General features: G+C 42.1%; 1 protein-coding gene across 1 annotated transcript; it reads left to right on the top strand.

Moving 5' to 3' along the window:
* Window positions 1–3,319: 3,319 nt before the first annotated feature.
* cytip (cytohesin 1 interacting protein) lies at window positions 3,320–10,719 on the top strand. The gene is made up of 8 exons (XM_061692575.1): window positions 3,320–3,559; window positions 4,462–4,499; window positions 4,577–4,631; window positions 5,670–5,772; window positions 6,963–7,056; window positions 8,185–8,251; window positions 8,324–8,390; window positions 8,942–10,719. The coding sequence occupies exons 1-8, from the start codon at window positions 3,422–3,424 to the stop codon at window positions 9,385–9,387; spliced, it is 1,008 nt and encodes a 335-aa protein (XP_061548559.1). The 5' UTR covers window positions 3,320–3,421; the 3' UTR covers window positions 9,388–10,719.
* Window positions 10,720–12,157: the final 1,438 nt, after the last annotated feature.

Genomic DNA, 12,157 nt, shown 5'->3' with positions numbered 1-12,157 from the left:
CAAAAAAAAAAAAGACAATGGCCATCTCGAGTGGAGTAATTGACACCTTGCTTTCCCCCCCCATTAGACCATATGCATCCTGAAGTACGCAAAAAAACTATGCGAGAAGACAAACTTACTGATAATATTATGGCACCAGTAAGAAATATATAAACTAGCTAATTTTTACTTTTAGTATATTGGTCATCGTAAATAAAAGTACACTTAAATCCCTTTTCCCCCTTATAAAAACAAGCAATTGTAATTACTTCGGTTATAGATAGTATTGTTTGCACATGGACACTTTTAATAGATTTGTTGCTAACCAAAACACCAGCACCTAATTCAGAGCACATATGGATAATGTAATATAACAGCACGCAACTTTGCTATGTAGAGTACATCAACCGGAGCAGTTCAGAATAGATTTTTATCTAATAACACGATAAAAGCATAAACAAAATAAATAACATACATCATAACTGATTATTAAATGTATTTGTGTATGCAGCTCGCTAGAGAGGTACTTTGCTAGTTGAACTTGGCGGTAACAAATTTTGCTCTTACCGACCGGAGGACGGAAAACTGCTGACGTTATTGCAGGCCAGCATTGAAATCTGATTGGTTAAAGAAACAGAACAATTGCTAATAGGGTTTGCGCTTCATCAGCCAGCACTACTGATGCTAAAGGTCCTGGGGGGGAAAAAAGATTGACATGGCAACACAAAGACGCTGAAATCTGGTTGGACAAAAAAATGTAACATCCGCCTACTCGAAGTGGAGGCAGTGCAGCAAAGAGAATCGTTAGGAAATGAAGAGAATGGACTGTTGGGAGTAAATCACTGCAATTTCACTGACCAAATTTTAGAATTCTTGTTAAAAATATAGGTCAGTGTTTTTGATAATGTTCATGTTTAGTCCAGCTGAGATAGCCTTGTTGGCTCTGATCGCTCACCACTGACGATATCCATAACTTGACTTACGAATGCCCTGACTGATGAGTTTTTGAAGTTACGTGTTTTTGGTCGATTTTGTGCTTTGTTTTGCTAACCAGAATTTTGTCATTTGAATATTCAGTTTCAAGTTTATTGGACTTCAAATCCATCCATCCGTTTTCTGGGCCGCTTATCGTCCGTCACTAGTGTCGCGGGCTGCTGGAGCCTATCCCAGCTATCTTTGGGCGGGAGGCGGGGTACACCCTGAACCGGGTTGCCAGCCAATCGCAGGAAATAGGAACAAACAACCATTCACACTCACAACTACGGGCAATTTAGAGTCTTCAATCAACCTACCACGCATGTTTTTGGGATGTGGGAAGAAACCGGAGAGCCCGGAGAAACCCCACCCAGGCACGGGGAGAACATGCAAACTCCACACAGGAGGGGCCGGGATTTGAACTGTGAGGCAGATGTGCTAAGCAGTCGTCCACCGTGCCGACTCCAGAAAACCAATGTCAGTAAATGCAGTTCGGCGCTTCCTCCGTAAGTGCAACTTGAAACTCTACGATGCAAAGCAAAAGCCGTTTATCGACAACACCCAGAAACGCCGCCGGCTTCTCTGGACCCGAGCTCATCTAAGATGGACTGATGCAAAGTGGAAAAGTGTTCTGTGGTCCGACCAGTCCACATTTCAAATTGTTTTGGGAAATTGCGGACGTCGTGCCCTCCGGGTCAAAGAGGAAAAGAACCGTGCGGACTGTTCCGGACGCGAAGTTAAAAAGCCAGCATCTGTGATGGCATGGGGCTGTGTTAGTGCCAATGGCATGGGTAACGTACACTAGACTGTAGACTGATTTCTGCCTGTAGTCCAGACCTGTCTCCCATTGAAAACGTGTGGCGCATTATGAAGCGTAAAATACGACAACGGACTGTTGCAGTTGAAACTGTGCATCAAGCAAGAATGGGAAAGAATTCCACCTACAAAGCTTCAACAATGAGTGTCCTGTGTGTGGTAAACATGACTCTGTCCCATCTTTTTTGGAACGCGTCGCAGCCACAAAACCCCAAGTCAATGATCATTTGCCAAAAACAATCAAGTTTATCAGCTTGAACGTTAAATATCCTGTCCTTGTAGTGCACTCAATCAAACACAGGCTGCACATGATCCACAAATCACTGCACTCTGCTACCACCCGAGTCCAACGCAACGTCCCGACCTCATTGGAACCGGGGCTGTAGAACTGTGTGTGGCATCAAAAGAAGAGACAGAGGCATTCCCCATATTTGAGGATGAATGCCATTATTACTGAAGCAAGAAACAGTTACCTTTACATTCCAATACGTCACCTCCAAACCGCCAGAGGTTGTTGTGTATACAACACAATATAACAGTTCACAATCAATATTTATCTAGTAACATGACAAAAACATTAAATGTTGTTTTTGCTTGCTTTATTTTTTTTTATATAATAAGGGCAGGAAGTCTGTTTCCGCCAGTTAGCCTCGCCGGGGATTTACTTTTATTTATTTATTTATTGACTCGGAGAAGCCATTTTCCGCCAGTGATCTTCCATGTGTAGTGCCAAAGCCACAAGTTGGAAGGAGGGGAGACAGCTTTGCAGTTCTTTATGGAATAGATGTCATTATTGAAGACACCTTTAGGCGTGGATTCACAAACCGTGAAATATGAGTTGTCCTGGCGCAATCTCATACTATCCCAGTCAGCCGCCGGACTAGGGGGCTAGGCCTAACCCTAACCCTCGAAAACCCTTAGCCCTAGGCAAGCCTAACCCTAATGTAAACTAATAAATTAAATTTCAAATGTTATTATTCAGATCCAGTTTTTCAATGGAATGATTCCAATTCAATAATACAAATTATGTGATTTTAATTTATTTATTTATTTAATGCAATTACTCAAGTTTAGCAATTGAAATTCAAATATGATTCCATTCAGTTTTTGGTGGCAGATTCTTGAGCCTGTACATGGCACCCTTGTTGCTAATCACTGGAGTAGACAGTTTCAATAAACACAAAAAGCATAAAACTCACAATGGTTTCGGCTTGTCTCAATGTATAGTAGTTACATTTAAAAATAACAAAAAGTTGGTTTCTTTACATTCTCCTTCATTAGAATTTTTACTGCTTTTGTTGTTGTTGTTGTTGTTGTTGTGTCAATGCACAGTTCCTTCTTTAAATGTAAAATCAAGAGTTGATCCTAAAATGGCTTGAGTTCGGGTGCACGGCTGGTGGTGATGTGCAGGTGCAGCTTCCGAGCGCCACGCACGTCAGGTGACGTCCACATCCGCTTTGACGCGTTTCGCTTTCAGCCTCGGCGTACACGCACACGCGCACGCACGCACGCACGCACACACGCACGAGCACGCCACGCCACGCCCCCACCTCCCCGCATCAAACAGTCACGGCACGACGATGCTTTGAGGCTCTCCAAACTCTCCTTTTCTCTCGCTTCCTCATCCAGCCTCCACCGGCGCGAGCCCACCATGAACCCCGGTGGACGTCCAGCCCAGGCCGGCCCGGAGAGGAAGAAAAGCTCGCTGTGGTACAGACGTTCATTCAAGGGCAGCAACGACCACCAAAGACAGCGATACAGCAGCGACTCACTGCCCAGAGCAGCCAAGGTGAGACTTAATAGCTTGTTAGCATTCACGTGCATGTTTGTCAAGAGCAATTTCCCCCCAAAAGTTGTCTTTTACGACCAAGTTTAAGCACGTGTAGTTGTTGTACCCAGAGGTTGCAAAAGTACTCACACTCGTAAGTAGAAGTAGCCTACTGAAAACACAAGCACCGCTCCTGAAAGAGTCAAAAGGTAACAGACTGAAGTACAAAAGTAAAAATGCGTTTTTATTGTTAGTTATGGATAATGGTGCCTTTTTAGTGAGCTCGCTAAAGTACAGATCTGTGTTCAAATGTAGGCCGTATAAGTCAAAAGAAAAATAGATAAAGAAATACTCAAGACACAACATGTCTGTGGATACTTATTGGAAACAAAACTTGACTCGTTGAAGTATATCATCTCTTTTCTTGGAGCCAGAGTTGGCATTGGCAAACCCACTCACACTCTGTACTTTAAAGTATGTAAAATGGGATTTCATACTGCCACATTTCAATTCATAAAATGAATTTAATTGCTATTTTGCCAACAGATTTTTAAGTAAAATTGCTATGAAATTAGTTTATTGCTGAGACCTTATCGGTATGAATTGTTCTACAACGAGCAGCAGATTATCCCCGATTTAACCAACAAGTGTTTTTCCAACAAATACCCGATAACGATGAGAAGTTATGGGCCAAAAGTGTGGGATTAATTTTGAAATCGTATCTGTAATGTAATGCTCCGGTGTTCAAACACTTTTTTTTCCCCCCTCCCACACTGAACTTTGAACTTTACAGTGACCATTAGGACGCAGTTGTAGTTGCACGGCAGATTAATATTATTGTGAAAACTTAAGTCTTTTAATCAAATGTGATCAGTGATGATCATACATACTTCTTTTTGGATTTTGCATTTCTTATGTTGCAGTCCAAACAATTCCTGGTTGACTATTCTGATCCACAGAGGTAAAAACATTACACACATGACTTGTGTTATGTACAAACTGAAACCTTGACTGTTTAATTTTTTTTCTCTTGCACAGAATCACAATTGTCCTGGAAAAGGAAGACAATGAAACATTTGGGTTTGAAGTTCAGGTACCTCTAATCATTCAATCCCTTTTTGGGGAGCGTGGTAGTTTTTCCCAAGGACCCCCTCATAGCCCTAACAGCAATAAAGGCTACCTTAAGTGTTATACAAATCAAAAAGAAGAGCAGTTGTATATTTTTGGAGTAAAAAGTCATAATCTTACAAGAATTCCCCCCCCCCCCCACGATAAAGTTTGAATATTTATATTAAGTTGTTAAAGTCAAAGTTTAATGAGGGTAGAACGTCTAACAAGTGAATTTAATAAATACAACCCTCTTCTCAATGTACGACTTTTAGTCTGGGAAAGAAGTGTTCATTTAAAAACGTTGTACTATTCTCAAAAAAATAAGACTTAATTTATTTAATAATATGTTTTTGTTCTAAAACAAGACTATGCAGGGATGTGAGCTATAAAGTACAGTGGACACCCATGTTTAAATGCCAGATTTTTGTGATGCACACCAATGAGAGCAAAATAAAAAGTTTTATTTTTTATTTTTTTTAATTTAAAAAAAACGTTTTCCTCCATTAATATGACCTTTAACCTGTATGACTCAATTGGAAAAAAAAATAATTTCGAGAGTGGAAGTAAAAATTAACAACTGAGCAAGTGTGGTTTCACAAGTTGTTTTTTCTCTTACCATTGGGGATGTGGCTGTATTCAGAATTAACAAAGGACATTGAACAACTCCGAATAGCAGTCAGTGTTTACATAAAACCTTCAGGCTTCTTCTAGAAACCAAAAATGACAACAACAACAACAAAAGTCAGGAAAGGCTTACTAGAACATTGAAACTTTATTTGGGGTTAATCAAAGAAACTTTAAATGGTGGCATATATGTGCTGACTGCCATTTAACAAGATTGAATGTGATTGGTAAATTCCGAACACAGCCACATCCTCGCTTCAAGAGGATGTTCACACTTCCGCAAACGCATTATCACTATTGTTTATTTTCACGCCACCTCTTGATTTTTTTTCATTTGAGTTAAACAGCTGTCTTTTGTTGTTAGCTTTTTTTTAAACGAAAGTTTCTGCTATTGCAGACCCACAGCCTGCAGCTGAGAAGCAGCTCCGCAGTGGAGGTGTGCACGTTTGTGAGCAGGGTGGAGGAATACAGTGCTGCAGAGACTGCCGGCCTGACCACAGGTGAACAAGCTCACTTCCTCCGATACGCGTGTTTGACAGACCCTCAATACACAGGCGACCTCATTTTACCTCGCTGGTTCTTGTTGTGCAGTGCAGATTGAGTACAACTGCACATCCAATACGAAAACTGCATTGAGAAGTCTTTTTGACATAACAGGTGGGGTAGTGGTTCGCATGTCCACCTCACTGTTATCAAGTTCAGGGTTTGAATCTCTGAATCCCTGAGTGGCGTTTGCATGTTCTCCTCAAATGTGGGTTTTCTGCGGGTACACCGACTTCATGCAACATTCGCAAAACATGCATTTTAGGTTCATTGAAGACTAAATAGGTGTGAATGAGAGAGTGCCATGTGATTGACTTTCGACCAGTCCAGGGTGTACCCCGCGTCTCGCCCCAAGTCAGCTGGGATAGCCTCCAGCTCACCTGTGACCCGAATGAGCGCTACGAAAAAGGATGTATGGAAAGATGGACTTGACAGGCTATGCTGTTCCACTCCAGTCCTGAAGATTGCAGTAATGCTCATTGTAAAGTGTGGGCCAGGTTTTAATCACCTTCGCTTCATTTTCTGGATTTGGCTGGTCACTGCCCCACACGGCCTTGATGCAAGCAGACTATAACAGGGAAGCTAACTAACTCGCTACCGAGTGGTAGACCGTATAAATTTGGCCCATGGTATAGATTTTGGACTCCACCAACGGATTGCGATAATGCGTGTTGATGACGTGTGAGAATGGCTTTGACCACATCTGACCATGGAGCTGGAGGAGCTGCCAGCACAGATTTTTGTTATATGTTTTAAATTCCTCCAACAGTCCCTATCCTCCCTGCTTTTCCAGCTGCTCAGGAACAACTGGGAGAATGCTAAGGCGCTAAGCTAACTTGCGCCACACCAGCTACAAGCTGCGACTGCCCTGGGCGAATTTTGAAAGCAGGATAAAAATGTAAACATACTGTAGTTGTCATGATTTGTTTAAAAAAAAAAAAAAAAAAAAAAAAAAAAAAAAAAAACATTTTTACATTTTTAGCCATGACTTGTTGTTCAGAGGTTTTGTTGAGTGGCTGTTTGATATAGTGTTGAAATTCATTTGATGCAGGGGTGTGACTAATAATGAGGCCAGTGATCTTATTTTTTGCTCTATATATGCTTCCTGTCCTCATGTCATCGTGCCTATCTTCGCTCACCATCACAGGAGATGTGATCATCACCATCAATGGCGACAGCATTGAAGGATTCTGTCATCCGCACATCCTCGGTTTGATAAGAGGATCAGCCAACAGTTTAAAGTAGGTGAATATGCCACACGTAAGTGACGGGGCAGCTCAGTAAAGCGGAGTATACATGTACCAATTTTTAACATCTTAACTAGGGATGTCCTGATCCAAGTTTTTCACTTCCGATCCAATACTGGAGCCTTGAAATTTGGCCCATATCGATATCGGTCCGATCCTATATCAGCAATAATCATACATACTTTACCTATTGTGTAGTATGGAATGTTAGAAAAGGCTTGATGAAGTGATATTACTCAAACAGCAGCAGTAAGTATGAAGAAAACGGAGCCATTTATTATGAACCAATGGGTTACAGAAAGTAACTTGAACAATAAGTTATAAAAATTATATTAGGAAATCCTGAAAAATAACTTCAATAAAATGAGTAACAACAAGGCTAAGACGTGCACGTCTTGGCATCTGAAGGGCAGTTTGATACAGGCAATGAGATGCACACTTGCATTAACACCACAGACAATCAGAATAATTTTTTTTGTTTTGCCATTATCAGTGAAAGGTACATTCCCAACTAGAAAATTTTCTTGGTTGTGAATCGAGAGTCTCCGCCCCTAAATCGATGTCTGTTGTCGTAGCAATCGAAGTCTGTGCATCAAACTTGGTATTGACCACACACACAGGATTTGTAATTGTAAATATTGAACGGGTTTAACATTTACGATTGTTGGCCCAACCGTTTTCCAAGCAGATCCAGGAGGAAAAGTCACTCTCCACACACCAAACACCACAACACAGGATAATTACTCATGATAATATTTTGGGGACAATAAAAAAAAAAAAACGGTCCTACCAACACAGCACCCCTCACCAAAACCAGAATCACCACCGACAATCGCAGGTCTCCTCCCCGAAACCCTATCTGCCGTAGTACCAATCACAGTGTTTGTGGATCAGCCATATTCAATTTATTGAACAGGTTTAACACTGTCGGCCCCGACCGTTTTCGGAGCAGATCAGTGAAGAAGTCACTTTTAACAGACCCCCACACCACAGGATAATCACTCATGATCGATCCTCTTTTAGAAGCATCCAAGAATATGTGCTTTGCTGACTTTGATCAGAAGAGGTGAAAAATGCTCACATTAAGCCCGATTGTCGATGAACCTGTGTTTTCCATCCCAGGTTGGAAACTGTATGCGGTAGTGTGGTGAAGTGGATCGAGCTGGAGAAGAGGGTGAACCAGCTTAAGGTGTGTTTCTCACGCTTAAACCAAGACAAAAGCAGCAGGCCTGTAACCGTGATGTTTTTGTTTCCTGCACAGCAATCGTTGAGTGAGAAACTGGTGGAGCTGCAAGCGCTCACGCTACGGGAAGAACGCCTAATTCGTGGTGAGAGGGTTCGGCTCAGTTGTGAGACCGTAGCACTTCCTTTTTCACACGCACCGTCGTCTGTGAAACTGTGTGATAGGAATTAAAGCATGAAATTCATATGTACAGTAATTTGTATGCATGTGCATATTCGTGGTCTACTATTCACACATTCCCCCGATTCATGCTTTTTTCCCCTGTGGAACCTACAGTATGTGCAGTACATGTGCACTTCCGATCCATTTAAAAATAAAAAATGTAATTATCTCAAAGCCATTTATTTTTAAGGTTAATGGTGTAAGATGAGTTTGAAATGATATTAAAGTGTTTTGGAAACATAAGTTTGTGGTATATTTAAACTATTATATACTATAAACTATAAGTGGCCGGACTTGGGAGTTTTTCGAGATACGAGCCATCATTCGGCTGTTATTTTTATTTATTTATTTTTTATTTTTTGCTTTGACTTGCTCGTAAAAATTTAGTTACCAGCACTGAAACGTGAAGTGTCTACCACATTTTCTGCTGCAAACTTTCAGTTTTCACTCATAGGGACTGTCTTACGTCCACAGGCCCTTCGAAAGAAAACAACCTCCCCACTGATTCCTCAGACGTTCAGAACTCCCCTATGGGCCACCGCAGACTCCACTTTTCCAGTGACAGCAGCTACAGGGGCCTGATGACGGACGACAGCGATCAGGGCAGCGTATTCGGAGACCTGAGCTCGCCAAGCCCTTGTAGCACGGCCAGCGCCATCCAAGAAGATAACTTCTTCTGGCGCAAGTATTCGTCCAGCTCCAGTCATCTCCATCACACCATCGGCCGGTCCAGCAGCTCCAGTTTGGCCAGCAGCAGCGGTAGCAGCATCGGCTCGCAGTCTCCCACCTGGGATAAAGCGAGGATCTCCTCTTTGTTTGGTACTCTGCCCAGAAAAGGCAAACGGACCAATGTTCGGAAAAACATCCTCAAGCTGATTCCTGGACTGCATCAGAGATCGGTTGAAGAAGAGGAGACTTAAGGGGCCTTTACGCGACGCCATTGTCACCATTTACAGTATACGACAGTTTGCAACTTCAAAAACACAATTGAAGCTTAATTTAGAAGTCAGTTCTGCTTAAACGATGAAAACTGAGGACATGCAGATTCATCTTGAGGGGTGGTTCACATAACGATTTTCAACATCGTAATGGATTTTTTTGAACATGAAAGACCCCACAAAAGACAAGGAAAAATTGCCGCGTGTGCTATTCCTGCTCTTAAAGTATGTGGTGTACTCGAGATGATCAACACAGCACACCACACACACAACTCATATTTCCACTGACCGTATCGCTTGTCTCCTCCCCAAGCAGCTCATGGTGAAAAATCACTCATACCACACCCACGCAACAGAATATCGGGTCGACCAACACAGCGCACCACACACATCTCCATTGACAATCGTGAATCTCTTCAGCAAAACCAAAAATCTAATCCCAAAATTGACCTGTGAGAGACTGATTTTCAATCAGATTGAGGATTAAAAATCCTTCTTTACACCCCTGGCCCACACCAAATAATCTTACTCCTCTTACAGTGTGTGGTGTATTTCAGATCCACGTAGCACACCACACACGCAATAATATCTCCATTGACAATTGTGAGCCTCCTCCCCGAGCAGATCAAGAACGGTTCCTCTTAACACAACCCAAACCAATGGATAATCAGTCAGGATAATATTTTCAAGACATCCGATAATCGGGCTGACCAATAGCACACTACACACATACGATATCTCTGACAAATGCAAGTGTACTCCCCTCTTACCTGGGAGACGTCTGAGCAGATCGAGGATGGAAATCCGTCATAACATGCCCTACAAAGGATAATCGGTCCGGATAATTAAGAGATCCGATAATTGGGCTGAAAACACAGCACACCACACACAACAATATCTCCAATGACAATTGTGAGTCTCCTCCCCCAAAACATGACTGCCGTACCTATGAGAAAGACTTTGTAAGGGAAACAAATGCTCAGATCTGTCCCGAGTATCGATATGTTTGTACCCCGCTTTCAGTGTTTTGAGTGTCACCACCAAAATGGTAATGGGAGATGGATGACAAATCCAATGTTCCTGTTTCTACAAAGTGGTTATGTTAATATACACTTTATGATCTGTGTTGGCTGTTTAAATTGGATTATTGGTGTTTCTCCGCACTTAGCACTCACCATGTTTGTGGATTTGTGGTGGGTGGCACAAAAGCATTATGAAAACGTCTCTTGAGTGTGCACTGAATGTATCTTCACAAGTGTTCCCAGATGCTATATTCTACAGCATCCTACTATCTTGAATAAAAGAGTAAATGTGTTTCCTGCTCTGGTCGGAACGTGGCCGCCATACCGTATGCATGTCTGAGCCACAGAGGTTGTGTTCACATAGCAACGTGAATCTTAGCGATAACCAAATACAGGCTCCTGCACAGTATACATAGCCGCTTAGCTCAAAACAGGATGTGGGTACGAGAGGTTACTGCTGCTTTCAATTCAAGATATATGTTCATAAAATGCGGCTTTTATTTATACATTTAACTTTCACTGGCAAGAAATGTGTTTTTACCGGTGTTATTTTAGTTTGAAAAAAACTGCTGCAAATATAGTGGGACCTGAAATCTGTCTATTCCATATATAATTTTTTTAAATTTTATTTTAACATAATTATTTGACCATATTATTTATTTACAAATCAATTATGAACTATTTAATGAGTTAAATTAATAAAACAAATGAACAATAATGCTTTGTGGGACAGATTAAATAACAAAGCAGGCCATATGTGGGAAACCTAAGTAGGAAACCATATGAAGAGTTTTGGTATTCCAAAACATGCCTGATTTCTACTAATGACAGTACAGTGAACCTCCACTATTCAGAGGGGATAGGGACACTCCCCAGAAAAGGTTTTGAATTGCCTATAAATGCCACAGTGTGGCAGAAAAGCACTACATGAAGCTCCTCAAGTCACTTCAGCATAGTTGTTGGCACTAAGAAGGCACCAAAATAGCATCTCACATCACTTCAGCATAGTTCCTTGGCACCAGAATGTGAACATTTGGCACCAAAGCACGACATAAAGCTGAACGCACTTCAACATAGCTCCTTGGCACCAAAATGCGCCAAAGCATGACATGAAGCTCCTCAATTCACTTCAACATACTTATGTGGCACTAAGATGCCCTGAGGTGGTGTCAAAGCATGACATGAAGCTCCTCAACTCACTTCAACATCGTTCCTTTGCATCAAGATAGCGCCAAAGCACTACATGGTCCTCAAATCAATTGAACATAGCTCTTTGGCACCAAAATTTTAAAAGATGGTGCAAAAGCACCACATGATGCTCCTCATCCATCCATCCATCCATCCATTTTCTGAGCCGCTTCTCCTCACTCGGGTCGCGGGCATGCTGGATCCTATCCCAGCAGTCATCGGGCAGGAGGCAGGGTACACCCTGAACTGGTTACCAGCCAATCACAGGGCACATAGAAATGAACAACCATTCTCATTCACAGTCATGCCTACGGGCAATTTAGAGTCTCCAATTAATGCATGTTTTTGGGATGTGGGAGGAAACCGGAGTGCCCGGAGAAAACCCACGCAGGCACGGGGAGAACACGCAAACTCCACACAGGAGGGGCCGGGGATTGAAACCGGGTCCTCAGAATTGTGAGGCTGACGCTCTAACCAGTCGGCCACCGTGCCGCCTGATGCTCCTCAATTCAACATAATTCCATGATAACAAGCTATTCATA

This window comes from Phycodurus eques, chromosome 12 (genome assembly GCF_024500275.1).
Source record: "Phycodurus eques isolate BA_2022a chromosome 12, UOR_Pequ_1.1, whole genome shotgun sequence".
In the NCBI taxonomy this organism is placed as follows: domain Eukaryota; kingdom Metazoa; phylum Chordata; class Actinopteri; order Syngnathiformes; family Syngnathidae; genus Phycodurus; species Phycodurus eques.
The sequence above is the reverse complement of the archived record's forward strand: the minus strand, read 5'-3'. Positions and strand labels throughout refer to the sequence as shown.

Bases quoted from the DNA above. Each gene is read 5' to 3' on its own strand.
- cytip (XM_061692575.1), top strand. From the start codon at position 3,422: ATGAACCCCGGTGGACGTCCAGCCCAGGCCGGCCCGGAGAGGAAGAAA. The intron at 8,252-8,323 runs GTGTGTTTCTCA...TTTCCTGCACAG, and splicing joins AGAGGGTGAACCAGCTTAAG to CAATCGTTGAGTGAGAAACT. The intron at 8,391-8,941 runs GTGAGAGGGTTC...TTACGTCCACAG, and splicing joins GGAAGAACGCCTAATTCGTG to GCCCTTCGAAAGAAAACAAC.